Here is a 27,056-nt window from a genome sequence, read left to right as displayed (position 1 = left end):
ACTCCTCAAAAGGGAAAAAGGGAGTGGGCAAAAGACACCAGGAAACAGTAAACTCAAAACACAGGCTGCCACCAGAAGTTCATTTTCCCAGCCAGTGAAGGGAATGCAACTGAGGACACATTTTACAGACCCAACTCACTCTTTTTGGGCAAACCAAGGCACAATTCTGGTAAAATATGGTAAAATATGCTAAAATATGAAAGAGAGTAGTCAGATATATGAGCTTTAACAGGTGAATTTCATTTGTGGGGAGAAATTATAAAAATATTTTTCACCCACCTAATTCACAGAAGGTGTTAACAAAGCATTTAAAATTTATCAGTCAAAAGTCACAAAAATTTTAAGTAGTTGAGTCAGAAGCTAAAGAGTGAAATTGGCTGACTTAAGTACGCTAATTAGGATATTTTTCATCAACAAAAAGGCTGTTCCTTTAAAAAAAATCTACTATAACCATAATACTCGTTCTATATTATCATTCACATATAAGAATCTGACATCCAAATAATATAGTCTTAAATTTTTTCCCCACTGAGAGATTTGAGTAGAATTTTGCATGTTTTTATAACACTGCTGCTATAATGGTGAAGATAATTTTCTTTTACTTTCATAATTTGGTTTATTCAGTGAGTGGAATAAAAAATTTCAAAATGTGAATCTTCAGATTTGCTAAGAATATGAGCCACCCTCATAACAGCTTGGACAAAGTTTTCTTCTTAAGAGATCTGATTTTTAAACTAAAACAGTAACAAAGTGTGAGGCTCATCAGAGTATGTGAGAGGTCACAAGAACTCATCTGTGTAACATCACCCTGACAGCCAGGAAAATGAAAGAGGCCAGAAAAATCATGAACACTTTCGGTGGTCCTCCTCCCTCTGAAGGAATTCAAATTATCCAGAATCTAGCTCCAAACTCCCATTCCAGTTTCACCCATCATTGACAGGAATTTCTACACTTTGGAGATCTGGATTTTCTCTATCCCTCAACTTTAAAATAACTTTTATTCCATTCTCTACTGATGTGGCTCATTGAAAAAGACCCAGCATCAGTTGATAGAACTGCTCTGAGAAGCATCCCCTAATGACCCAAATAGAGTTATAGCCTCATTTTACTACTACTTAGCAAGTAGTAAGTAGCCCCCACTCCTCCCCTGCACCCAAGACTCTGCACTTCAATTAGAGTAAAGAGCCCATCTCTCTATACCCCCATCAATCACCTAGGTCAGGAAAAGGAATCAACAAGTGCCTTGAACATGCCACCTCTACTCTTCTGTCACTCTGTACACTCTAAGTGCTCTATGTCCTTCCATGGCAGAGACTGTTACCTACCCATTTTTAAAGTGCTTTCCAGTGTTTAGTAAGTACATTTTTTTTGTATTTTTCCCAATGTCTATTACAAAATGGTCCTGAATTAACTGTCAGTAATGAGAGAAAAATCATGGGAATGCAAAAAGTCACATATTACCTCCAAATCCTAACCTTCAAATCCTCACAAAATTTTAAATATACACAATAGTGCCCCCTACAAAACAAACAAAAACACTTAACAAAAAAAGAGCTAATATCAATTTGCACAAATTAACCCTTCTTTCTCCCAACCTCTAGTAAAGAGCCCTCTGAACAATAAAATGGCTACAAATCAGATAATGAAATGAAAAGAGACTGCTTCGACATTAGGCAATTGTCAACTATAGTATCACTGTGAATCTTTCATTCATACTAAAACACTTCCTATAGCTCACCACTGTCTACATAATAGGGACTAAATTCCTCAGCATTCAAGATGCCATATATGTGACACCAATCTACCTTTCTAGCCATGTTTCCTACTACCCTACTACACTACTTCTCAAATGTGAACATATATATTATTTATTTAAAGATTTTATTTATTTGAGAGAGAGAGAGAGAGAGAGTGTGTGTGTGTGTGTGTGCAAGAGATTACACGAGAAGGAGGAGGAGTAGAGGGAGAGGGAGAAGCAGGGTCCTCCCGAGCAGGGAGCCAGACACACAAGGCTTAATCCCAGGACAACGGGATTCTTTTTTTTTTTTGACAACGGGATTCTGACCTGAGCCAAAGGCAGATGCTTAACAGACGGAACTACCCAGGTGCCCCTATGTATCCTTTTTAAAAGAGAAAAAATGGGGGCGCCTGGGTGGCTCAGTCAGTTAACATCCAACTCCTGATTTCTGCCTCTGTACTCAGCATTGAGTCTGCTTGAGACTCTCCCTCTCCCCCTGCCCCTCATCCATACTCTCTCTAAAGAAAGAAAGAGATAACACCCCACCACCCTCTCACCACTGCTCACCTCTGACCTCAGTCAAGGTCCAGCAGTCTCAGTTCTGCACACCTACCTGGCAAGACTACTGGCCCATTCTGGGCTCTGAACGCTTGGCTATCTTTTTATCAACAGTGTCATCTCACTTCTCTGATCCTTTTTTAAAAAAAAATGTTTTACTTTCTCTCTATTGAGACAGAGCACAAGCACAGGGGAGGGACAGAGAGAGAAGCAGACACCCTACTGAAGTTCTATTCCTATATGTTTCCTTCTATCAATATACTTACTATGGTGGCAATCTCTTCCACTAAATTCTGAGTTTTCTGAGACCTGGGCCATGTCTTCCTTATCTTTACATTCCCAAAGCACCCTGGCAGTGCCTGGTCAATATGAACCACGTGTTCACTAAATGAATGACCCCAAATTCCTAAACTGTAGTCAAATAAAACAATACACTGCCATGATATTTGAGCTATATTTACTGCATTCTTACAGTGCACCTGACTCTGGCCCTCAAAACAACCTATAAAATCAGTACTATTGTGACCTCATTTCACAGATGAGGAAACTGAGGCATAGCGCTTACATAACTTATTGCCCAAGTTCACAGATTTTTTTATGTTCACAACTTTCCTCCAAGTGGACCTCAACACCTACATCATCTTGGTAGAGAGCAGAATGTCAAGCAACTTTTTACACATACTAGACATAAAATAAATTATCTGTTGAATGGATAATTAAATAAACATTTCAAGGCTCACTGACCATATACATATCTATAGATAAATAGAGAAAGAGAGAAGGTAAAAGATAAAGCCACATCATAAGCTATGAGGTGATTTCCCATTGCATTTATCCACTTTTACACTTGAAAATGTTATCTACAGTGACCATATATTACGGAAATTGCAGGTAGCTGACAATTTTGCATTTGATAAATAAATATGTTATCCCTCACTTGCAGCTTCATGCCATACTAATGGACGTGGTACTTTCTACAACTTTCTTAGATTCGAGTGTTGTAGAAGACCAGTCCCAGCTCTTGTTTTTACTCGACACAATGTCTAGGCCTCTATATGTCAAAGCACCTCTGTAGACTAAGCTATTCCAGTTGCCTCCTTTCCACTTAAATTCACAACAGGTAATCTGTGAGGAGGGGGAAATAAGGAAAAAAGGAAAAAAAGATCCAATCAAATGGACTTTGCAAAAATATTCAGGTCCAATCTTTCAAAAAATCACATCAAGAGCATTCTCTGCCATAAGCCTTCTCTGATTCCTTCAGTTGAAAGTACTTTTTTTCCTTAGACATCGTCAACATTTTTTTTTTAACCTCACTTATGACCTGTATCATTACAGAGACAGTATGATCTCTTCTGAGGACAGGCTTTATGTTTGAATCATTTATTTATGCCCTCACAGTTCTTGCACAGAGAAGTACAATAAATGCTGAATGAAAGAATGAATGAATGTATAGTTAATAAAGTACAACCCTTTACTTGACTTCTTAAGCTAGTTCTTCTACATAGTAGCAACAGATTAATTACTTTGTTAGAATTTCCTGGAAGGATGTTAGAAATAAATTGGTCAATAATGATTGAAATAAAACAATCCTTCAAGAAAGAATGGTGTTTTGCTCCTGCCAACCAGATTATACTCAGTAGACTTTTGGAAAAGCATAAGCATATGGAGCTGAGAGCATGCCTAATTACCTACGTCAATGTTATATACTGCCATTTGTGTATTACCATGCACAGATAGTTCAAATGAGTTTCAACTGTCTGGTAAACATAAGCAAGAAAAGATCTGTTAGAAGGAAGAAAAGAAACAAGAAAAGTGGGTTCATTTATCTATGGAAGATGCTTCAAAAAACTGGTAACTGAAAAATATTTTATATTCCAAAAATGTACTTCTTTATTTGTTGTATACCCTAAAAACATTTACCTTTAGCATGAGCACCATATGGTTCAGACTCTGGCTACTCCACACCTTCTAACTCAACAGAGATAATGTTCAGTTGTCGCGCTCTGAAGATACAGTGAAAGATATACGGGAAATAGAAGGCAAAGACAAAGCCAGGACCCATGTCTCCTACTCCAAACTCAGGGCTCTTGAAACCACACTGCCACCATAAAGCACAGAGAGCTGAAGAAGCACCTCATGGAAAAATTATGCAGGGAAGCAGAAAAGCAGGGAAAAAGTGACCCCCAAATGGCTGTGAGCAGAGGTTGTTTTTTGATCATAAGGTATGAAATTAAAGGTCCCTTTCCTTCAAATCAAAGGGCATTCTACGCCCAATTCCGATTTGGCTTCATATAAGTCAGAAGGTTTAGCTGATGACGTGGGTCCTCAGAGAAAGCTGCAGCCACCTTGGATATAGTCCCAGTTGCCTCTGGGAATCTTTATTATTTTAATCCAATCTGGTATTAAAATTCAGCTTAGTCAAATACAGATATAAAGTTTATAATTCTATTCCTAGGATGTAACTGATCTACTAAATTGTACGTAGACATCCTGGAACAGATTTTAATTTAACTGCTTCCCAGATCAGTCAGAAGATCACTCCAAAACATATCTAAAAGAGCTCTTCTTAGTTAGAAAACTCCTGACATATGAAATTACAATGTGAGGTCAAAAACAAAGTTTATTTGCACCTTAAAATCCAATAGCTCTAAAAAAAAAAAATCCAATAGCACTAATTATTGAGAATAAATCACTATTTTTCCACTATGTTGATATGAAGTTATAAATGTCGACTGAAGCCAATGATAGCAGGAACCATTGTAAGCCAAAGAATCAAGATCCAATTCTTGGCTAAAGTCTAAGTCGACAGGAACATTTATTGAGCATTATATAGCAGATGCTTAATCCTAAACAACATTCCTCCTATCCAACCAAAACCACACAACTAAACTAAACAAACTCTGTTTATTGTAGTTCTGTAAGATCCCTATAGCTCCTCTACTTATTCTGTATGTGCAGGCCTAATTAAGCAAGCCCAAGAAGGTATCAAAGACTGAGTCATAAACTCAGAAGTAGAATCCAGTTCGGCTACTGATATATTGGATAGTCCTAGGAAAGTCATACTTCCCCACTACTCTGATGATGTGAGGTGATTTAAAAAAAAAAAAAAACCCTCTTACAGAATGCTCACAGCCTGAACTAGAAGCTTCCAAATGTGACACCAGGATTTGCGTTGTTTCTCAGACTATCAAATGACCATCTAGAGGTAAGAAAAAGAGTTGAAGGACTGAGGATAAGAAGGAGAAGGATCTAGGAAGAGCAAGGCACTAACCTAAACTCTTCTCACCTCTACGTGGGATGTTTCCCTGAAGAAAACACAGGCTCTGGTAGTCCTCACCCTTCCTGTGGCCTCAGTTCTGCCTTCCCACACCGCCCACATGGCAGCTCCAGTTTCTACACAGACTGCAGAGAGCCAGGGGAAAAAAAAATCACAAAGACAAAGAGAAAAGGGGGAGAGAGAGAAACAGAAAAGATGATGGGAAGAGACACACGCAGAGACATTCCAGAGGTTCCCGCATACTAACTTCCCTCTGTCATATCCTTGAAGCAGGACCTGATGAACTTAAGGATACTTGGCAGATACAGTGATTTGGCACCTGTTGTCCCAAATAAGTAGGATGTTTGTTGTGAAATATGCAGAACTGGATGCAGGTGTGACACAAGACAAACACAGATCACATTCCAGCATCTCTAGGTTTAGAACTGACGGGTAAGCATATGGGTCATAAGGGCTGACTTTGGCAGCAGGCAAGCTAACTTCCAATCAAAATTCCTAATTATAAGATATTTTCCATCTTTAAAAAACTAAAGAAAAAAGTCCTGAAATGAGTAATTAGAGAGTTCACTTATATTTATTAAAGGATTTGGAGTCTTGCATGAAGATCATCAACCATCTGAAAGAAACATGAACTCCAAGGCCCCCTACTGCTCAGATAAATGCAGTCACTACTAATAATGTCAGGCCAGAGTCAGAGCTCTCCAATTATCTCACAAGGAGCAAAATTGGTTGAAATGACAGATTTATAAAACCACTTTAGATGGAATTTCTAGGAAAGACCTGGAAAGGAGAGTTGAGGTGACAAGTTGTCAAAGGACAAAGTTCTGTAGAGGAGCTCGGTGTTTCTTGACAGTGGCAGGGTGGTAAAAGGAGCAAAATTTGACAAAAAAGAAAAAAAAGAAAAGAAAGAAGGAAGGAAGGAAGGAAGGAAGGAAGGAAGGAAGGAAGGAAGGAAGGAAGGAAGGAAGGAAAAGAAAAGAAAAGAAGAGAAAAGAAAGAAAAGAAAAGAAAAGAAAAGAAAAGAAAAGAAAAGAAAAGAAAAGAAAAGAAAAGAAAAGAAAAGAGAAAAAAAAATATAGGTGACAGCACAAATGGTGGCTAAGCAGACATGATGCCTCAAACCTGTTTCTCAAGATACAGGTTTCACTACCAAACCAAAGCTTTCTTCAGCTGCCAAGTGTCTCCCTTATCCAATCAAAAACATCATGCGCTAGGCTCTTACCCTCAGGCATGTGCTACAATAAATGTGTGCTATTGTTACCTGCGGATTCTGAATTTCCACCAGCATTCAGTGCATTTTATTTTCCATCTAGTTGAACCTCTCGCTTAGATGCTAGAGTATACTAGTGAAATACTTTCAAGCCAGAGTCCAACAAAAAGAAATGTAAGAAGTTTCAAAGAGAAACCTTCCTTACAATCAGACCCAGAACAGTTTCTTCAAAGTAAACTTTCTAATTGCTAAAAATTTACTCTGTACCAGCTAATTAAAGGCATTCTCCACAATTTCCAATTAAAAACTTCTTGCCATTTCCAAAACTGATCAAACTAAAACTCTAAAGACTATTCATTTCCTATAAAGGAATGTGACTATGTTTCTGGCACCAAAAAAGTTTATTTTTTACTTTGATAAATATGTACTTTCAAATTGCATGAACGGAAACCCCTGGAGTCAAAGGTAGGACAATTCAGAAGCCCGCTCAGCTACCACCCTGTATTCCCCCTCCTCACCCTCCCCACCACCTGGGTTCCTTAAGCCAACACAGGGATAATTCCACTCAGTGGAGTCAGCCTTGTATCTGCCTAGACATTACAAGTCCTTTGTTTTAAAAGCAGCAATGCTTCCCGACTTCTATTTAGGCCAGGGAGTATAAGCTTTTGTTTTAAATCACCTGCGTGCATTTAATCGCAATTGCAAGTAAAATACTTGACTCACTTCTCTCCCTCCTCCCTCCCATTCACACTGGAAATTTAAAGTTGTGAAACAAACCGAACCTGTCCCTACTTAATGCAACCAAACATGGCAACACCTTACTTTAATAGAGCACTTAATTGATGCTTCACTAGAATGGAATCCCTATAAATGCATGCAATATGCTCAGTCCAAACAAATTAAAAATTACTCTCACAATGAATTCCAGATATTATGCTTAGACAAAACAACAAACTGTTATTAAACTCATAAACCCGCATCCCACAAGCACCTACAAAAAGTCTTAAGTTCAAGTTACCAGAATGGTTACACCCCTCTGACAGAATGAACTCTGCAAGCCTCAATAATCCCTCAGCAGGAACTCCACCACTTTCTGCTGAGATGAGAAGACAAAAGGAAAAGATACCAATACTGCATCCACACACAGGCCCCTCATGGTAAAACTGTTCAGAACCCCAGTCAGGCTGTGCATTCTATTTTAATCCTCTTCCTTTTGTAACATGAGCCTCTCCATGACACATAAAACATTTGGCTCAGAACGCCTCGGCGTTCCTTCTTAAGAGTTGATCGATCTAATCAAAAGTAAAAGCACAAAGTGCTCTCATTGATAGGTCTTTTTCCTCTAGAAAATGGGAATGCTCTGGTTTTATCTTATTTCTGACTGCCCCTACCTTCCCTTCTCACTGACCTACAAAACATGTAGAAATTGGTTCTGTCACCCCCACAGGTTAAGATCAGGCCACCAAGAAAAAGATGTCGTTCTGTCCATCTGCAAAAAATCCAATCACAGACTGAAAAGGAGCGCTGCCTTTGAATGTCTAACGAAGACTCTTTACAGCCCTGCAGGTAAAAGGCCAGGTTGTCTTAAGCCACGGATGCACTAGACAATGAAACGAAACGAAACTCCACATCTAACTTCTTGATGTTGCAGGAGCTTGATGCACATCTGACAGTAATCTCTCTGCTGGGGAGTTTAAAAACCAAACTTGTCAAGGGCAGCTGCACCACAGAACACCTTCTGGTGTAAAAATTGAGAAGTCGGGGATCCCTGGGTGGCGCAGCGGTTTGGCGCCTGCCTTTGGCCCGGGGCACGATCCTGGAGACCCGGGATCGAATCCCACGTCGGGCTCCCGGTGCATGGAGCCTGCTTCTCCCTCTGCCTGTGTCTCTGCCTCTCTCTCTCTCTCTGTGACTATCATAAATAAATTAAAAAAAAAAAAATTATTAAAAAAAAAAAATTGAGAAGTCATTTTGGGAAAAAAATCTGTTAGATATTTTGTATCCCTGGGGTCCATTACATCTTTAAAAGGTTTGCTTTATATTTGGGGTGCCTGGGTGGCTCAGTCAGTTAAGTGTCTGACTCTTGATTTCAGCTCAGGTCATGATCATGGGCTCTCTGCTCAGCAGAGAGTCTGCTTGAGGGATTATCTCCCCCTCACCTTGCCCCCTCACACACATGTGCACATGCACGTGGCTCTAAATAAAAATCTCTAACAATAAATAAAAGATTTGCTTGATATTCATGGAGATCATAGCTACATATAGATGATCAAAGAAAGCTTGAGCTCTGCTCTGAACTACAGCTATTTTCCTATTGCCACACTGTCTAGGTAACTATAACTCATTATGTTCCTATTCCATCAACAGAGATCCCTTCCTATTAGTGTTCCCCTGGGTGGAACTGGCTGGCTGGCCGAGTTTTCACTCGATTCCAGTACAACTATAATTTCTATTTCTCCGTAGTCAAACATCACTTATCCAATAATCAACATAAATTATTTCCTGTTAGCAAAGCGCTCTTCTACTACAGAAATTTTTATGTTTTCTTTTTTTTTTTTTGATAAGCACACAGTGAGAGAGAGAGAGAGGCAGAGACACAACAGGCAGAGGGAGAAGCAGGCTCCATGCACCGGGAGCCCGACGTGGGATTCGATCCCGGGTCTCCAGGATCGCGCCCTGGGCCAAAGGCAGGCGCTAAACCGCTGCGCCACCCAGGGATCCCTACAGAAATTTTTAACAGTGAAGCCATAATGCTATTCTATTAATAAGAATTGTTATACTTTTAAAGATTTTATTTTTTAATGTAATCTCTACCCTTCAACATTGGGGCTTGAACTCACAACCCCGAGATGAGTCAAGATGAGTCGTATGCTTCACTGACAACCAGCCAGGTGCCGGTTTGTCAAAAGCACTTTCTGTCCATTTCAAGGTCTAGATTCTTGCCTCTTCAGACAGCCTCACTGTGATGACCAAGTAGCAAACATGTACTCATCCAAGGGACTAAGTGCTTTTTTTTTCTGGGTACTGAAAAGGTAAGCACTGCCTCATTAAGTACAAACATAGGTAAGACAACTCAGCACAGTGCCTAGCATAAAACAAGCATTCAAGGAAGTTAATGAAGTTAATTCTCTCTCCCTAACTTCTGTTTTCTCTATTTATTTTAGATCTTCAGGCTTTGAGAGGCCCTTACCTCCTATCACTAACCAAATCTCAATGCTGTTGTAAACTCTTACGTTTACAACCCAAGCAAGAAATAAAACTCAAGGCCAAGATGTGCAGGCTATCCAGAATTAACCACTGAGTTCTGGAAATACTGTAATTGGATAGGATAGATAGTCCCAATTTAAAAATTATTAGCGTCTCCGAAGTTCATCTGTGAAGTGGCATAAACACCCTTTCCCTTAGAAATCATGATGTTCTATTTAGGATCTCAGGCTTTCCCACAAAAACCTATTTAAGCCTACAATACATCTGAATTATAACACTGGTGTCATTAACCTGGATTTAGCACAGTGCCTTGTTCATGGCAGGCACTAGCTATTTGCTGACGTCATGAATCCCTGCGATGCAGGAGGTGTACAGTGAACTCTGGACAGAATCTTTATATAGCCCAAGAAGGTGTGTACCTTCTCTTATCTTCCTCATGCACCCTTCTCACTTCCTAGTCCTCTTTCCCATGTGACCAATGCCCTCAGAACTCACAAATTCTAAACTTCAGCACCTTACCAGAGTTCGACCTTTTACTGTTTCAAAGGTAGATGCTTCTCCCTGCCAAAATTACCTCAAGCAGCTGATCTCACATGTACATCGGAAGGAAAGAAATCTGATTATAAAGGTATTCCACAAGGGATTTTGAGTGTCTGATGGACTTTAATTTGTCCAGAGATTTCTGCCTCTTTAAAAGAAACCTGGCTACTTAGACAAATCTAACTTCATGTGGAAGACAGGTAAATGAATTCAAATAGGTCTGCACAGTAGAGAGGTTAGGGCTACCTAGGGGACTGTTCCTAAGCTATCTCTGCTTTCAAAGCAGCTTCTTCCTCCTTGCCACTTTGAAAACTCATGATTTTTCACAAGTTCCATAACTCCTTCAAGTTCCTATGGTAATACAGGTATATGATAACACTGATGGATGGGAGCGTATACAGGGACAGCGTGAGGTAAGTGTAGTTTGGGCAGTGTTCTTCCCAAACTGGAACATAGGCCATGGCATTCAAGATTCAACCTCTTATGTCCTCAAAACAGTCACCTCCAAAGAGAGATACAGAAGCTAAAGGAAGATTTAGATGTCAACACTGGGCCAGAATTCTGGTTTTACTCATCCTGGCATGGCCAAAAGAGGATATGAGATTTTTTTTAAAGCATACTGGGGGAAAAGGGAATACCACATATATACAAAAAACCCTTATGTTTATGGGGGAGAATGAACAGGAATTAAGAATCAACAAATGTATTCTAAATGAGAAGAAAGTGGGCGAAGAAAGTAGGTACTTTTGAAAAAGAACTAAAAATAAAAAAAATCTACACAAGATTCTGCATGTACACTTGTTCACTCTAGCTGCCCTGGGGCACCAATTACTTTAAGTGTAAAAACAGAAAACATCAACTTGGCCAGGACAAGCAGAGAATCTAGGTACTGAATTCCACCACACGCTTGAAGCTATGCCTGATAGCAGCATCAAAAGGTTAACAGCCTCATTAAGAAACGGCACCAACTCCTTCTGGTAGCAGGCGGTTTAAAAAACCAAGTCAGTGCTGGGGGTCTGGAAGGCGAAATGAAAACTGAATTTACCTACATCAAGGAACAAGTAGCTATTAAGGCTACTTAAGACACACCTCCAGCAATATCTCTCCTTAATACCAATATGCCGAAGGTCCTCAGAATAAAAGCAACCATTATCCTGGCCCATCATCTGGGCTTTCATTACTCCCACCCTGAAGAGTGACACATCAGACAAACAAAGCACCCTGCCCACATGCAGGGCCTTTCCGCCCAGATCTCCAGGCACTCTGACAAGTGCTTATTAATCTTGATGACATGCCAGTGAGAAAGAGAGTTGGCCACCACAGCCTTCTTATTTTCCTAGGGGGATAAAGGGGAGAAAATTGAGCTAGTGAACTAAGGGACTAAAGCTCAGGTCACAGATAGGACAGAAAAGTAGACTCAGGACTTACATGTTCCCAATCACTTCCTCCACAATTTCTCAATTAGTCCCTAATGGCAAACAGGAAGTCCATCTCTATTTTGCTTTAAGAACAGAAGCACCCAGAGGGCACAGGGCCAAGCGTTCTGAGTCCTCCTATGATATTTAATTTCAAAATAACTGTAACAACAATTATGTAAAATGAAAAGTTTCCTTTTCCTCCTAACAACTCTTCTGTAGTGAATTCAGGGTTTAATCAAGCGCCAGCCTCTGGATACAACCTGAGGATACTCGTATAGGATTGGGGTGATGGTTGGCAAGAAGACCTCAGCGCAACTGCAATTGCCTGTGCTTCCTTACAGACTGGCAGACCTGACTCGCCACATCCTCCACTGAAGACACACTTTTGCCTTAGACAGGATGTCCCCAATAAGAAAGGAAAGCAATTCTAAATTATAACACCAAGTTAACAAACATGGTTCTCAAGAATCCAGTCATATGATTTTTTAAAAAGCAACCCTATGGACGCCTGAGTGGCTCAGTGGTTTAGAGCCTGCCTTTGGCCCAGGGCGTGATCCTGGGGTCCCGGGATTGAGTCCTACATCAGGCTCCCTGCATGGAGCCTGCTTCTCCCTCTGCTTGTGTCTCTGCCTCTCTCTCTGTATCTCTCATGAATAAATAAATAAAATCTTAAAAAAAAAAAAAAGCAACTCTAGGCAGTAAAAAATCAAATTATGCAACAATACCTAATGCTGTCTTATTTCATCATTGCTAAAATTCCTGTTGAGTAAGTAAAAGAAAAAATAAAAAGGCTGAGAAGGACAGGAAGATGGTCCTCCCTTTGCACCTGGTCCCTGACGTAGAGCAGTGCAATGCACAGTGCATGTCTGCAACATGTACTAACCATCTGCGCCACCCGGACTGCCCACAAATTAATATGTTTCTATGGTGATCCCTGAGCTCCCAGTTTTTAAACTAACCTAAAGAAAACACTAAACACCAAAGCTCTAATAATTCAGTGAAAGAGGAATTATACCGAAAGAATGCTGTAGGAAGGGCAGAGATGACTTAGTATGCTTAATTTTTCTTACAAGGACCAAAAGCTCTGAATAGAATGACCCAAATGACCATGTGAACTGGAGGTAATTCTTCATGAGGAAAAGCCTCAGAGAGGAAAACCGTACTCCAGCTGTATGTGAAAGTAACAGTAGGAGAGTAGAGCTATCAATAACTTGTATATAAGGGCCTTTCTGAAGAACTCCAACAGCTTCACAACCCACACAGCGTGCCCGCAGGAGACAGGAGGCAGGTATTAACGTCATTCTGCAATGAGGATAAGGAACACAGGGAATGAGGTGTCAGGCACCCCAATAAGCAGTGCAAAGTGGCAGGCTCCCCCCCCCCAGTCTGTGGGATCACACATTGCAACACATGTGCTGACGCAGGTCGACAAAAACTGTCCCTTTTGGAGGAAGGAGAGGGAACAAGGACAGCTTCATAACATCTGGGAGAAGCTGTACTTTCAAAAAATGTAAAATAATGAAAAGAGAGAAAGTTGAGAACCCAGCTGGGTCTGCTGACTCAGAAGGACAAAGCTAATGAGACAACAGCTACTACTTCTCCCAAAGTCTTATCTCATTTTCTTTTTTTTTTTTTTTTTTATTTTTTTAAAATTTATTTATGATAGTCACAGAGAGAGAGAGAGAGGCAGAGACATAGGCAGAGGGAGAAGCAGGCTCCATGCACCGGGAGCCCGACGTGGGATTCTATCCTGGGTCTCCAGGATCGCGCCCTGGGCCAAAGGCAGGCGCCAAACCGCTGGGCCACCCAGGGATCCCTTTGTCTCATTTTCATGCACTTCATGACTTAATGGCTCTGGTCTATCTTCTTATCCAGCTTATTTTCCCTATTCCTTAGCAAAAGAACAAAAACATGTAAAACCATTTAAAAAAAAAAACAGTTGTCAAATCATTAAGCTTCTCCCACTTTCCTTCAAAAAGCTGGAAGCAGAGGAGGAGCCCCTGGACTCCGTTACCTACCTTTGCTTCATCATTAATGTCCCAAGTGAAGGAAATGGCATTATACGCAATCTCCTCAATGTTACTGATGGTATTGAAGCTCTCTTTATAGTCAGCTACATGAGCGATGAAAAAGAAAGAGAAATCATGATTTCTGATTCCATTGTGAGATTCTAGCGGTTCAAAGTAAGATTCCACTCCCCATATTATTGCCTCTGAAAAATTTAAATTAACATTTTGTTGATATTTTTAACCCTTTTTAGGGTTCACAAAATGAAGAAAAAGAATCACAAGATATTTAAAATAGAGGTAAGCTTAGACAGATTTAATTTTTTCTCATTATGTCAAAATTGAGATACTTGGAACTAAAAAGTTTAAGTAATTGTCCCAAGGTCACAAAACTAGCCTGGAGAACCAAGATTAGAACTCAGCTCTTTTACATTTTCTGAAAAGAGAATATCATGTTACAAAAGATGAAAGAGTAACGCTAAGATTAAGGGCCATCTTGTAATATAGACAATGGTTTTATGCAAAAATTATACACATGGCAAAAACAGACATTCTCATCAAGCCACTTCATTAAATATGGATTTGCACAGGTCTGTTGCTATAACCCAAGAGATCCATCTCTGGGTCTCTTTAAAGACAGAAGAGTCTAGCAGTGCAGTTCAACATGTAAATGAGAGATTGTTAGGTAAGTGCATGCCAGCAGTATTTGCTTTTACTTGTTTATTTAGGTTGTTTTCTCCACTCTACCATCATCTACGGATAATCTGGTATCTCTTAAGACTCTTCACCTCAAAAACTCTGCAGACCAAAGAGCAGGACACTCTTATGTGAGCAAGCTATAAAGCTTCTGGTCCCAGTGTCATTTGGAGAGCCACCGCCTGTGCCATATGTCCTTATGAAGGAAGTAATGTTAAATGCACTGATTCCAGGAGGCCGAGAACAGGGTTTGGAACAGATCAGTAGCTGGCATAAAAATTCAAATGCTTTCGGCAGGAAGCTGATCACTGCCAAAAATAATTGGAATGAGAAAACTGGATGCGTGCACCTCTGGGAATAAAAGCAGGCCCCACAGCTCCTTACCTATATCAATGCATCTTTGTTTAGCTGTGTGCTGTCGGGAGTGCCAGTACTTCCAATGCCTTAACTGATCTTCTCTGCTTTTGTCTTCTGCAAAAACCACCATGATCACACTCTATGAAAGAAAATGCATTATCACATAAAGACACTAAACGGTGAGTCTCTTTTGGCAATCTTACTCAGTGTTATATTTTACAGTTAGGGCTAAAAACTGCAATTTTGGATCTTCATTTAGATCTTCTTCAGACCTGGGACTATTAAGCTCTGATCAGCTTTCCCAGAGAAGAGAACTAAGAACAGAACTTACTCGGACTTTGCTGATGGGCCGGTGGATCCCCTCACTGCTGTTCACCTCTTTCAGAGTGACAGGATAAAACTGGCCTTTGTTCAGGTATGTCATGGTGCTATCTCCTGGTTTCTGTCGAAGTGATTTTGAGGCTTCTAGGGTATATTCAAAGTTGTTTCTAAAGAACAAAAAAGAGTCACAGCTCTCTAATCCACTCTTTTGGAAACTTTCTTTATGCTTTAGCTCAATCTTGAAATGCTTCTATGTGGATGTATGCAAATAGCCAACTATCAGGAAACATACAACTGACTGTCGTATTATAAATAGCATTCGCTACTTCTTACACCATAAATATAACCTTAAGCAATGCAGATATTCTCAACTCTCTCATTTGCGAGGCTACAAAATGCCAACTAGAAATTCTATGAAGTAATAAAGTCAAAAATTCAAAGTTTGGAAGCTAAGGATATTAAAGATAGTAAAGTAGCCAAAAAGGACTTTGGAAGGCAATCTCACAAGATACTACTGCCAATTTGGTATTTACCCAGCAAAGGTTGCAAACAGGTGGCTGGTAGTCCTCTGATTAAATTCGATTTGGTCTGCACAGCACTTTTTTGTTGTTTTTGCTTGTAATTTAAATGTCTTTGGATGAGCACTGCACAGTTCTCTACAGCTAGTATCACCTTAAAGTGACATGCATGTATCTCCCTCAAGTTGTTTAATAACCTTCCTAGACCAGGGATTGAAAATTACACCTATTCTTATAAATAAAGTATTATTGGAATACAAACATACCCTTTACTTACGTACTATCTATAGCTACTTTTGTAATGCAGTGGCAAAGCTGTGCAGTTGCAACAGAGGCTCTAAGGCCCACAAAGCTTAAATATGTATTAGCTGATCCTTTACAGAAAAAGTTTACTGACCCCTATCTTAGATCCTACAGGCATCTGAGTTTGTGACTCCTGCACCTTGAGGTAGATCTTTAAGGGAAGTCTAAATTTCCATAAAATCCTAGACTTTTAGAAATCAACTGTTTTTACTTCAAGATATAACATACAAAAAATGCATAAAACAAAATTATAAAATGAAATCGTAAATGCTTTTAAAAAGCAATTGAAGGTGTTTGTACATTTTCATAATTAACTTGGAAGATATTCATATTCCCAGTGAGAAGTACAATTTTGTGAGGTTTTAAAAGAAGAGGCTTTCAGGTCAGAAAAAAGCTGACTTCATTTATTTTACCATGAGTGAGGCTAATAAATAAAAGCCTTTATCCACTTGATGTTATTCCTAAATTCTCACAGAATTATATGCTTTAGGAAACAGAAGGGAGCTCAGAGATCTAATTTAATCGTCTCATCTCTTCTTTTAGACTCCATTCTACTACCATCACATAAAGAAACTGAAGGAAAGAAAAAGCACCAACACCAGGAATTAAGGAAACATGAAACACAGTACAGAGTTCAAAATTAAATGCACTAAAGCAAATGTCCTCTAGCAAAGCTAATACCACCAAAGCCACCTCTGATTTTCCAGTATCAAATTAACAAAAAAGTCATAAAAGCTGAAAGTTAAAAATCAAATTAAAAGACAACTATTACCCAGAAACACTGTCAAAAACATAGTCCTCTGAATTCATGCCAGGCATCCGGAGACTGAGATCCGAAGGGAAGAAAACCTGAAATATCAACGTAATAAGCCACAACTATTTAACTGGTTATCAGGCTTACTAAAGACCAATATGTGGTACAGCACAGAAGTATGTGGCTTACAGCAACCCACTACTCATTCAATATTTGTTTTAATAAGAATTTTAACTCTACAAAAAAATTCTGAAAGAAAAATATCCGTTTTTATATGCCACTCGATTAGATGAGGACAACATGCAGGCACTCCCCCAGAGTGCTGTCTTACTCCCCTTTTCCCAACTTCCCCACACATCTCAATTCTGTTCAAACTCTAGAATCTGCAACCGAAATCCTGCAATTACAGGGATCATCACACCAAGTGAAGGTACAGTATCAGGTCTGCACCACCGATGATGGACTGGTGCATTCTTTCAGAAAAGGCTATTCTATTCCTAACTCCATAAGCCAGAGGGATGTTCCTTTCCCCCATGAGACATTAAATATAGCTTCTTCACTCCCTAACTTTTTCATCACCACAAAACCCCCAAAGCATTTAGAGTTAATCTGTAAATTTTACACAACGCATTTATCATCAAGACCTACTGCCTCCCTGACTATACTACCAACCAAGAGAGACCAAACAAATACATAAGAAGTCATTTTATATTGAGACCAATTACAGGGATCTTGTTTTGGTCTAGGACAAAAGCTGAAAACAGACTTATGTGGAGATATCTGTTGTTGATGGAAGATTATGTATGGGGTTCTCTTTTTCCAACAAATCACTTAGCTGAAATCATAATTGTTAACTCAAATGCTGGTAAGATTAGCCATGTGCCCTTGATAATAATTTCTGGTTTTGTAGGTTTAGTTTACAAATTATACCCATGGGCCTTTTCTCGTTTTAAAAAAAAAAAAAAAGGAAAGAAAAAAATCTTTTGTTCCTAATCCATTCATTTCAGGCTGAGTTTCAAGCTTACATAACAAGGAAGAGGTGGAACCCAATACTTATACAAACACACAAAAGTCTTAGGAAGATGCTTGCATTTCCTGTACCTCCTGAACGCCTTCCTTGAAGGTCTCTGAGAAGGTAGAGTCTGGAGTTCGCCTTTGAGCATTTGGGGGTTGAGCACCAGAGCTGAACTGGTCAGCATTAAGATTCCGGTCGAAAACCACCACCCGCTCAGTGGGCTCAGGATGATACACTGCTGGAGAGATTCCCACAGCAAAACCATGGGGCTGGGTTTCTGTCTTGATGGAGTGAGTAGGCATTGTTGCTATGGAGACAGTGACTGTAGTATCAGGAGCTGTTAGATGGCCTCTCTTATCAATGCCCAGTTGGTTGCCATGGGGAAGGACAATGTTAAATGGCACATTTTTCAGTACTTGCACTCTGTTTTCTCCAGCAGAAATGAGGGACTGCTCAGTCACATTCGGTATGCTGTTTCTTTAAGAAAAGAAAAGAAAACTGTGTTTTCAAACTCAATGAAACTCACTACTTCCCCACACATACAGTTCTTTAACAATTTTTATTTTCCTAATGGCAATGGGCCATTGGGTCCTGTGCAACAGTAATAATAATTATTATTAATAATAATAATAATAATACACTTGGAAGAAACCAAATAAATAGAAAATGGCAATGACAACCCATTACGAGAACAAGAAAAAGAAAGACTTTGTGGTCATAAAATCCAAAAGTGTCAGGCAAAATTTCATTGAAGTATAGAGAACTCAGAGCTCTCCTCTACTACACTTTATTTTCAATAATCCTAATACAATGGTCATATTTCACTAGAAGCCTGAAGCTACAAATGTAACTGGCTGGAGCTTCAAGCTTCCACTTTGGTTCAAATTCTGTGACACTTATTTTATCTCTTCGTAAGTACACATATTCATCTATAAAATGGGGGTAATAAACATATCTATCCTCACAAGGTGGTGATGAGGATGAAATGAGATGATACACTGAAATATGTATAATAATGCCTGGCACACAAGAGTTCAGGAAGTATGAACTATTATCACTTGGCCACCACTTTTCCTAGTACCTATGCCTATTGGGCTTTCTCTACCACTAAAGAAAAAAAAATACCAATGTTTACACTGTACAGGTAGATATATTTGCATACAATTACTTTTGGTTTAAATATCCTGGACAACAGAAGATGATTTCTAGTCCACAATAAAATTAATGAATTTTCAAAGCCCCCTCAAACAATATAGGCTGATACCTTTAAGGAAGAAAGCAACTTGGCAGTTTTGTACATTTTGATCAATGAAATGTTCAAACCTGAGAATTTATGAAAGAAAGAAAGGAAAAAGCTTTCTAGAAAGTTGTTTGTTGAGGCTCTGTAGTAGAAAAAAATCACAGCCTTAATGTTAGGATAACTAAGTTTTGCTTCAAACTATAGCAAAATAAACTAATTGTTAATTTAAAAGTTGGAGAAGAGGGAAGAGTAGATCAAACAGGAGGAATTACGTTAGTAACTGTTGAAGCTAATAATGATACACATAGGCTTATATTTCTTTACTTCTGTTGTTTGAAAATGCCCATAATAAAAAGTAACATAATAAAAGCCATAAGCCCTTCTCTAAAGGGTAATTATGAAGATTAAAACAGCAACATGGAAAACACTTATGGAAGGGATTAAGTAGAAGAACACCAACTAACAAATGTTATCTGTGAATACAACCACAACCACATAAAATGTGCACCAATACCCAAATAGTAAATAAATAAATTGTTCAGATAGTGGGATTATGAGTGATCACTCTTTCTTTAAAAATATTTTACTCCTGGGGTGCCTAGAAAGCTTAGTGAGTGACCCGTTTGACTCTTGATTTCATCTCAGGTCATGATATCAGGGTCGGGAGATCGAGCCCCATGCCGGGCTCTGAGCTAGGCATGGAGTCTGCTGAAGATTCTCTCTCTCAAGCAGCCCCGGTGGCCCAGCGGTTTAACGTTGCCTTTAGCCCAGACCCTGATCCTGGAAACCCAGGATCGAGTCCCGTGTTGGGCTCCCTGCATGGAGCCTGCTTCTCCCTCTGCCTTTGTCTCTGCCTCTCTCTGTGTCTCTCATGAATAAATAAATAAAATCTAAAAAAGATTCTCTCTCTCCCTCTGTCCCTCCATTCTTGAACTCTCTAAATAAAGAAATAGATAAATAAATTCTACTCTTCTATTACTAATAGAACACAGGGAAATTTAAAACGTGTGTTTAATTTTCTTTTTTCATGGCTATAAAGTCAAGCCTTAATGTTCTGAAAGTTTTAACCTAAAATAACTTCAACAGAAGTATGGAATACTGCTGTGTCATCAAGTTTTACTTAGACCATTATTCAACATCATTGGTACTTAATTTGTTTTAAAGGACCCCCACCTTTGCCTTAAGCCACACCCTTCTTAAGAGAAACTCAAAGACAACTAAGGGAACAGTTCACTTACATTATTACTAAAAACATTCCTCCACAGAAAAAGAAAGTTAATGCTTTGTTTTGCAGAAAGGATCTAAAGACACTGGCAACTTCTCAGAGCAACAGAATCATAATTATCACCTAGAGCTTTTTCACTTAAACTCCTGCTTTATTTTCATAGGAACCTGTGAAAATACAATAGTACTATTCTATGCTATTAGACATTACCTTTTGCTGTGGTCTGGTTCTGGGTGCTCAACATCTGGCTTTGCTGTTGAAGACCTCCTCTCTCTTGGCACCTTAGATATTAACAAACATAACAACAATTTAGTTCTCACTTAGTGGAGTATAAATACAGCCTCTTAATTTTCAGTTAGTTCAACCATTCATGTCTACTTGATTGCCTACCAAATGCCAGGCTGCAGGGATACACAATGAATAAGACAGTGTCTGTCCTCAAGAGCTTACAAATCTGGTCACCAGATTAATATGTAAAAACTGACAATTCTTTAGTTGCCAGATAAACTCAGGGCATCACAAATTTACTTTGTTATTGAGTTTGGGTTTCATCTCGTAAAAGACATACCTCTGGCTTGGTTTTACCCATTTATCCACACAACAGAATAAAGAAGTTACTGAAAATACAATTGGACTCTCAGTGTTCTCACTCCTTCCTTTCAGATCAAATGCACAATCAAAAGGATCAGCTATACCAACAGTTCATTTCCAAGATACAAGTGCTGGCTTCAAATGACAAATTTCTTCAGATACTCTGGGATTCACACTACCTGGTACCCAAAGGACAAATCGAACTCAGTTTGTTGTTTTTGATTCTGCTCTTCTTTACACAGGAAGTGAAAGGCTAACCTTACAGGCGTAATGTAGACATCAACCCACCTGAGACTAACTCCAAACATATACCCCAAAACTGCTAAGTGTTTGAAACTGTTTTCATTGTGAATGTATGAATATAATTACCTTTAAACACAAAATAAATTGTTTTGTGCGTTAATGTGCTTTTAAAGCTTTATCAAAGCTATTATGTAGGGGTGACTGGGTGGCTCAATTAGGTGTCTGACTCTTCATCTCAGCTTAGGTCTTGATCTCAGGGTCATGAGTTCAAGCCCCAGGTCAAGCTCCACACTGGGCATGGAGGCTACTCAATTATTATACAAAAACAACAGAAATGCTTATATCCAAAGAACTGAAACAAATCAGTTCATTTAAAAAAGAAAATATCACTACACCTATCACAGGAAGCCTGACATATTAGTACTAAGATTGTTTACCTTAATGGACAGACATGATGTATAAAATATTTTTTTAAAGATTTTATTTATTTATTCATGATAGACATAGAGAAAGAGAGAGAGGCAGAGACACAGGAAGAGGGAGAAGCAGGCTCCATGCATGGAGCCTGACGCGGAACTCAATCCCGGGACTCCAGGATTGCGCCCTGGACCAAAGGCAGGCACCAAACCGCTGAGCCACCCAGGGATCCCCTATAAAATGCTTTTAGGATCCTTTATTTAAAGCACATACACCTACAACCCCAGCAATCATTACATCAGTCTTTGTCACTAAACTTGTTGGTCTTCTCTCATTTTCAAAAGTTTAGTTAAAAATATGTAACTTCAAATTTCATAATTAATACTTAGAAACTTACGATTTTTACACTGATTGAGTCAATAAAACAAGCCATATGAAGAACAGGTATCTCATAAGTTCTACTTCAAAGGAATTCTTTGGCTCTACTTCCCAGGCAAAGATTTCTTATAGTTATCATTAGTTACTACACAAGTTTCCCTTCACATTCAAATTAAAAACCAAGACAAAACTTACCTCAGTCTCTCAAACACAACAAGCTGGATACATGTCCTCATATCAGAAAATAATTAAATCTTTTGTTTAGGTCCCACCCTAATTTGGTAATCATAATCAAGCTATCTTCTTTGCGTTTTTCCCTCTGCAGTTCTTATATTCAGGAAGGAATATAGTGCCAGAATGTAACAAAAGGCAAGCAACTGGTGAATCTAGGTGAAAGTATCTGGGCGTTAATCATCCAATTAAATTTAAGTTTTCTCTAATCTGGAAGTTTTAAAAACAAAAATATGGCAAAAAATAAGCTGTGATATATAGCCATCACCACATACTATTATTGGGCAGAAAGAAGAATGCCAAAGAATAAATCAAGCAAAGTACGTTCCATAGGAGACAGCATGGCAGCTGAAGAGGATGACTTTGGCACAATCCAGACCAGGCCTGAAATCCTGGATGTAACACATACTAGTTGTGTGACTTGAGAACTTAATTTTTTTTTCCCATCTGCAAAACAGGGATCATACCACATATTTTGCAGGCTTTCTGGAAATCAGAAATAACATGTATGCTGATAACATGTCTAGTGTGATACAAATAATCAGTAAGTGGTAGCTAGTATTATGAGGACGATGATGAGGATACAGATCTCCAGACAGGAACATCACATAAAACTCCAGGGAGAGAACAGATTACTCAAGACTAATCTATAGAAAAGGCAACAAAACACATCCCACTCTTAGAACTAGAAACTCCAAGACTAGGAAATAGCTTTTTTTACTTCACAAATCCTACAATCAAATCAAAAGGCTCTGTAATATCATGTAAAGAAAAGGAAATCATCCCACATAAAGGTTGGAGCACAGGTAAATGAACCACTCTCTACTCTTCGGGGCACCGAGAAGCACCTTTAGTAAAACGTTCAATCCCAATACGATACATCTACCATCTTCTTTTATGATAGCTTCACCTTTCAGATTGAGCTAGAACAGCTGGCTACTTCACCCATTTTAAAAACAACCCTTTGATTCTATGATCGTAGATTTTCAGCTTTGAACCACAGTAAGTCAAAGCACTCATTAAACTATTTATAGTCACTAGAGAAGCAACTTGCATTACATTCTACCAGCAAATTACTGTTTTACACGCTGTTGAATCAAGTGCATCTTGGACTGTCGTTAGGTTTTTAAAAGAGGAGGCACGTCTACCTTGTAATAGTCATAGAGCAAGCCCAGTGCAGCTGCACTGTCTTCATCTCCATTGATGCTCATCATCGCTTTGGTTGCTGCAGTGAGAGGGTTTTCCAGGAAAGATTTCCAGGCTTCATCCTCACTCGTATAGGAGCGCCGCTGTGGATAAAGTGCTTCATTCTGAAGAACCAACACTGGCCGTTTGCTTCAGAGAAATTAAAAACATATATACACATATATCTCATACTTTTTACCACAAGGCACCATAAGCTAATTTTTAAAGACCGAAACAACCAATTCTTTGATATTTCAATAAAACAGCCCAGTGACCCACCCCAGCAAAGTAAATGAAGACAAGACCAGTAGACAACCCACTTGAATGAATGCCAACAGGTCCCCAGTAAGATATATGGTATTGAGGCAGCCAGGGAGCCTGAAGTCAACCTATATATGTGACCCAGGATATACTATTTGGCAAAAACAAAACAAAATAAAAAACACTCCAAGAAAATGCCAGGCTATTCAAACATTTAAGTAAACAAACACAAGGACAAAGTAAGGCAAAACAGAACATTTATTCTCCTCAGACATCTGCAGACAGGACTGTACCCTCTTAAAGAGAGTATACACGATTCAGTCATCATGCTGCTACATGTTACTTCCCTCTTTCTTCTGTTGATACCATGCCTTAAAAACTTTCCTACCCACAAACCAGGGAGAGAGGAGGAGGGGGCGGAAAGAAAAAGAGCTATTTCGTTTAATCCTCGGGGGTATATGAGAAAGTTAGAATATTCTACTGATTACCAGCAGATTGAGATGGAATGTGGCCAAAGGGGACTGTAAATCAATAAGGAGGCATAATTTTCTGGCATGGGAGTTAACTGTTTATCTCAGAGATAAACACTTAAGAATCTACAACAATAAATAAAGCCACTGAACAAAAAGAGCTTTTTAAGAAAATAGGTGGGAAATCTGTTTTTAAAAATCTTTACTAGATTTTCACACTGGGCAAGAACGGTTTCATTTTAACACTGTAGTCTGGTGAGAAAAATCCAGAAAATCAACGGAGATCTTAGTCAAGTCTTACAGAAGATTTAATTTTAAAGATTAAAACAAACATTACTGATTCCCAAAACTTGAAATGTAAACAGTCTCAACAACTGTTCAGTTGGTATTATTTAATAAGTCAATAAGAAGAAAAAGTGGAACATGAACTCCAGCAAAATGAAAGTTTTTTTTTTTTAAGGGAAAAAAAATTGTTAATGTCCAAACCTACTCTGAATTATCACTATCCTAACAAGTATATTTAAGGATCAGCTCTCATTGCAACACACAAATGAAATATGCAAATGGCCTAAAGGTGACCTACCTACTCTAAAAGTGAATGTAGAAAGACTGATTATCTGTTCAAGTAATCAACAAAGGTTAGGGTTTGTCAGTCACTCCGGCCCTTTAAAAAACAGATACAGATTTTCAAAAAGGAGAACATCTTTGAAATGGGGTGGGAACTCGGACCAACAACTTAATTTATCCTCAAAATTAGGTTTTATTTCAAAGTCAATGTTTTAAACTCATGTCTCGGCATAAACTCCAAGGCATAAAATCCAAATACTAATTATATTTAGTAGGAAAAGCAAGCACTCTTGAGGGGGTATATCATTCTAACACAAAACAAACAAATGAAAAAACAATGAAGCAGTTTATTTAAAAATGAAGGCTGCGTGTATTAATCTCAATTTCAAAATAAATAAACACACACACACACACACACACACAAAGGGGCATTCCCTACACCTTTAGGAGCAGTGTGTAAGTAAGAGCCACTGAATCAGTGGTATCTTGAGGTGATTTACTGGTGTACTGCTAAGCTATTATTAATAGTGTAATAGCTACTTCCAGAAGATTATGACAGCACTTGGCTCATTCGATTCCCGTAATGCTAGTTTTTCAGCTTCCCTCTCTCTCCCACCCCCATCCCAAATTTGTACAGGCAACAGAAAATATTTTCTGCAAATGGTTTTTGTTTGTGATCACCCTGGAGGTGTCTTACATTTTCAAAGCATGCCTAAGGCCAAAATTTTAGCTTTGGAAATTTGCCTTATCTAAACCATAAGTCAAGAAATAAACAGTAACCAGGAGCCTTAGTCTACTTCCTCATATGACAGTCAGGCAGTTGCTAGTCCCTAAAGGCCCATCACTACCTCTCCTGAGTCTTAAACTCCCTCCACCAACGATCTCTCAAAAAACTTCTGAAATGTATTTCAAGTCATGATTTAACTGCACATTCTACAACACGAGATCTAATCCACTTACGGTGTCCCATACGGTACCTAACCTCCCAAATCAGAAAAAAAGAGCACGAAAAAAAGAAAAAGAAAAAAGAGCACGCTTAAATAATAATTCTAAAACTAGAAGGAATACCTCTGGTCTGGATTTACTGAAGTATACGGATTGGTTTGGTGCACAAGTTGCTTTTTTCTTTCCTTAATTCATGCTTTAAACTCGGAACAATTTTACATTTGCAGAAAAGTGGCTAAGACAGAAATATGCCTCCCCCAGGGTCCCTTTGATGTGAACATCTTTACATGGCCACCTCGCGTTTGTCAAAAATATTTCTTTAACCACAAACTCCGAAAGACGTATTAGTACAGTACGTTCTGTTTATCACGGTGATTTCGAAGATTTCACCCTCTTGATATTTTCTGAGGATTTTTAATTACAGTAATCTGTAATTACCATCAATGATGCAAGTGGCAAAGTAACTCCTACAACAATTTTCTCACTCACACAGCCAGCGGGGGGGGGCGGGGGGGGGATGATGCCAGGACATCAGAGCACTTCAACTTTTCCCTCAATTTCTCCTTTTGGAAGTTCTAGCAGGCGGACCGAAGGACACGGACAAGGGATCGATCACCCGAGACGTCGTCTACCTCCCGAGCCGGGGAGCCTGTCCCAAAGAGCTGGCCGCGACCCCCTGAGCAAAGGGGACCCTGACCCGGGCGGGGGGGGGCAGCGGGACGCCCACACGTCGCGGCCGCAGCCCGCGGGGCGCCCCGTGTCTCCCTCCCCGCACCCCGGCCAGCAGCAGGGCGCAGACGGGGGGCGCGCCCGCGGGGAGGCCCCCCCCCAAGGCCGCTGAGGCGGAGGGGGCTGAGGAGAGAGGTCTCCCCTCCGGAATCCAGTCTCCAACACAAGGGCCCCCCCAGGGGCTTCGGGGGAACAAAGGCGCGGGGGGGGGGTTGCCGAGCGCCGAGGCCGCTGCGGGGAAGAAAGTGGACGGCGAGACGCGCGCCCCCACACGCGCGGCCTGCTCCGCGCCCCCTCCACCCGGCCTGCTCCGCGACCCCCCCCCGCCCGGGCTCGCCTCGCACCCCCGCCCCCCGCCCGGGCTCGCCTCCCACCCCGCCCCCCCCCGCCCGCCGGGCCTCGCGGCAGGTGCGGCCGGCCCTGCGCGCCGCGGCGGCCTGAAGCCGCCTGGCCGGACCCGCGCGCCGCCGCCTCACTCACTTGTCGTACTCCTGTGTCATCGCGCTTGCTCGCCGCTGCCGGGCCGCAGAACTGGACTTTCGGGTTGGGACAGTACACCCGATCCGGGGGGAGGAGGCGGCGGCGGCGGCGGCGGCAGGTCCGGAGCGGCGGCCCCGACGGGTTGGGTTCGCTTTTCTCGCTCTGAGCCGGCTCGG

At 40.1% G+C, this 27,056-nt stretch overlaps 1 protein-coding gene and 1 long non-coding RNA gene across 4 annotated transcripts in view; one reads left to right on the top strand and one right to left on the bottom strand.

The window, feature by feature from the left end:
• The window catches only part of GRHL1 (grainyhead like transcription factor 1), a 52,356-nt gene extending 25,300 nt beyond the window's left edge, over positions 1 to 27,056 (bottom strand). For both annotated transcript variants that reach the window (XM_038560754.1, XM_038560755.1), the window contains exons 1-8: positions 26,881 to 27,056; positions 23,392 to 23,578; positions 20,594 to 20,664; positions 18,005 to 18,395; positions 16,922 to 16,998; positions 15,339 to 15,495; positions 15,035 to 15,146; positions 13,967 to 14,061 (exon numbers count right to left, since the gene is read on the bottom strand). In XM_038560754.1, coding sequence (XP_038416682.1) covers positions 13,967 to 14,061; positions 15,035 to 15,146; positions 15,339 to 15,495; positions 16,922 to 16,998; positions 18,005 to 18,395; positions 20,594 to 20,664; positions 23,392 to 23,578; positions 26,881 to 26,900 — 1,110 coding nt within the window. In that variant the 5' untranslated portion in view covers positions 26,901 to 27,056. The remainder of the gene's footprint in view (positions 1 to 13,966; positions 14,062 to 15,034; positions 15,147 to 15,338; positions 15,496 to 16,921; positions 16,999 to 18,004; positions 18,396 to 20,593; positions 20,665 to 23,391; positions 23,579 to 26,880) is intronic.
• Positions 15,029 to 21,326, top strand: LOC119869767. 2 transcript variants are annotated; one of them, XR_005372056.1, is made up of 3 exons: positions 15,029 to 15,186; positions 15,267 to 15,422; positions 21,047 to 21,326. It is a non-coding gene; the product is annotated as an uncharacterized LOC119869767 (long non-coding RNA). The 2 variants fall into 2 exon arrangements; XR_005372057.1 differs by lacking the exon at positions 21,047 to 21,326 and adding an exon at positions 16,693 to 20,006.

Source organism: Canis lupus, chromosome 17 (assembly GCF_011100685.1).
Source record: "Canis lupus familiaris isolate Mischka breed German Shepherd chromosome 17, alternate assembly UU_Cfam_GSD_1.0, whole genome shotgun sequence".
In the NCBI taxonomy this organism is placed as follows: Eukaryota; Metazoa; Chordata; class Mammalia; order Carnivora; family Canidae; genus Canis; species Canis lupus.
The sequence above is the reverse complement of the archived record's forward strand: the minus strand, read 5'-3'. Positions and strand labels throughout refer to the sequence as shown.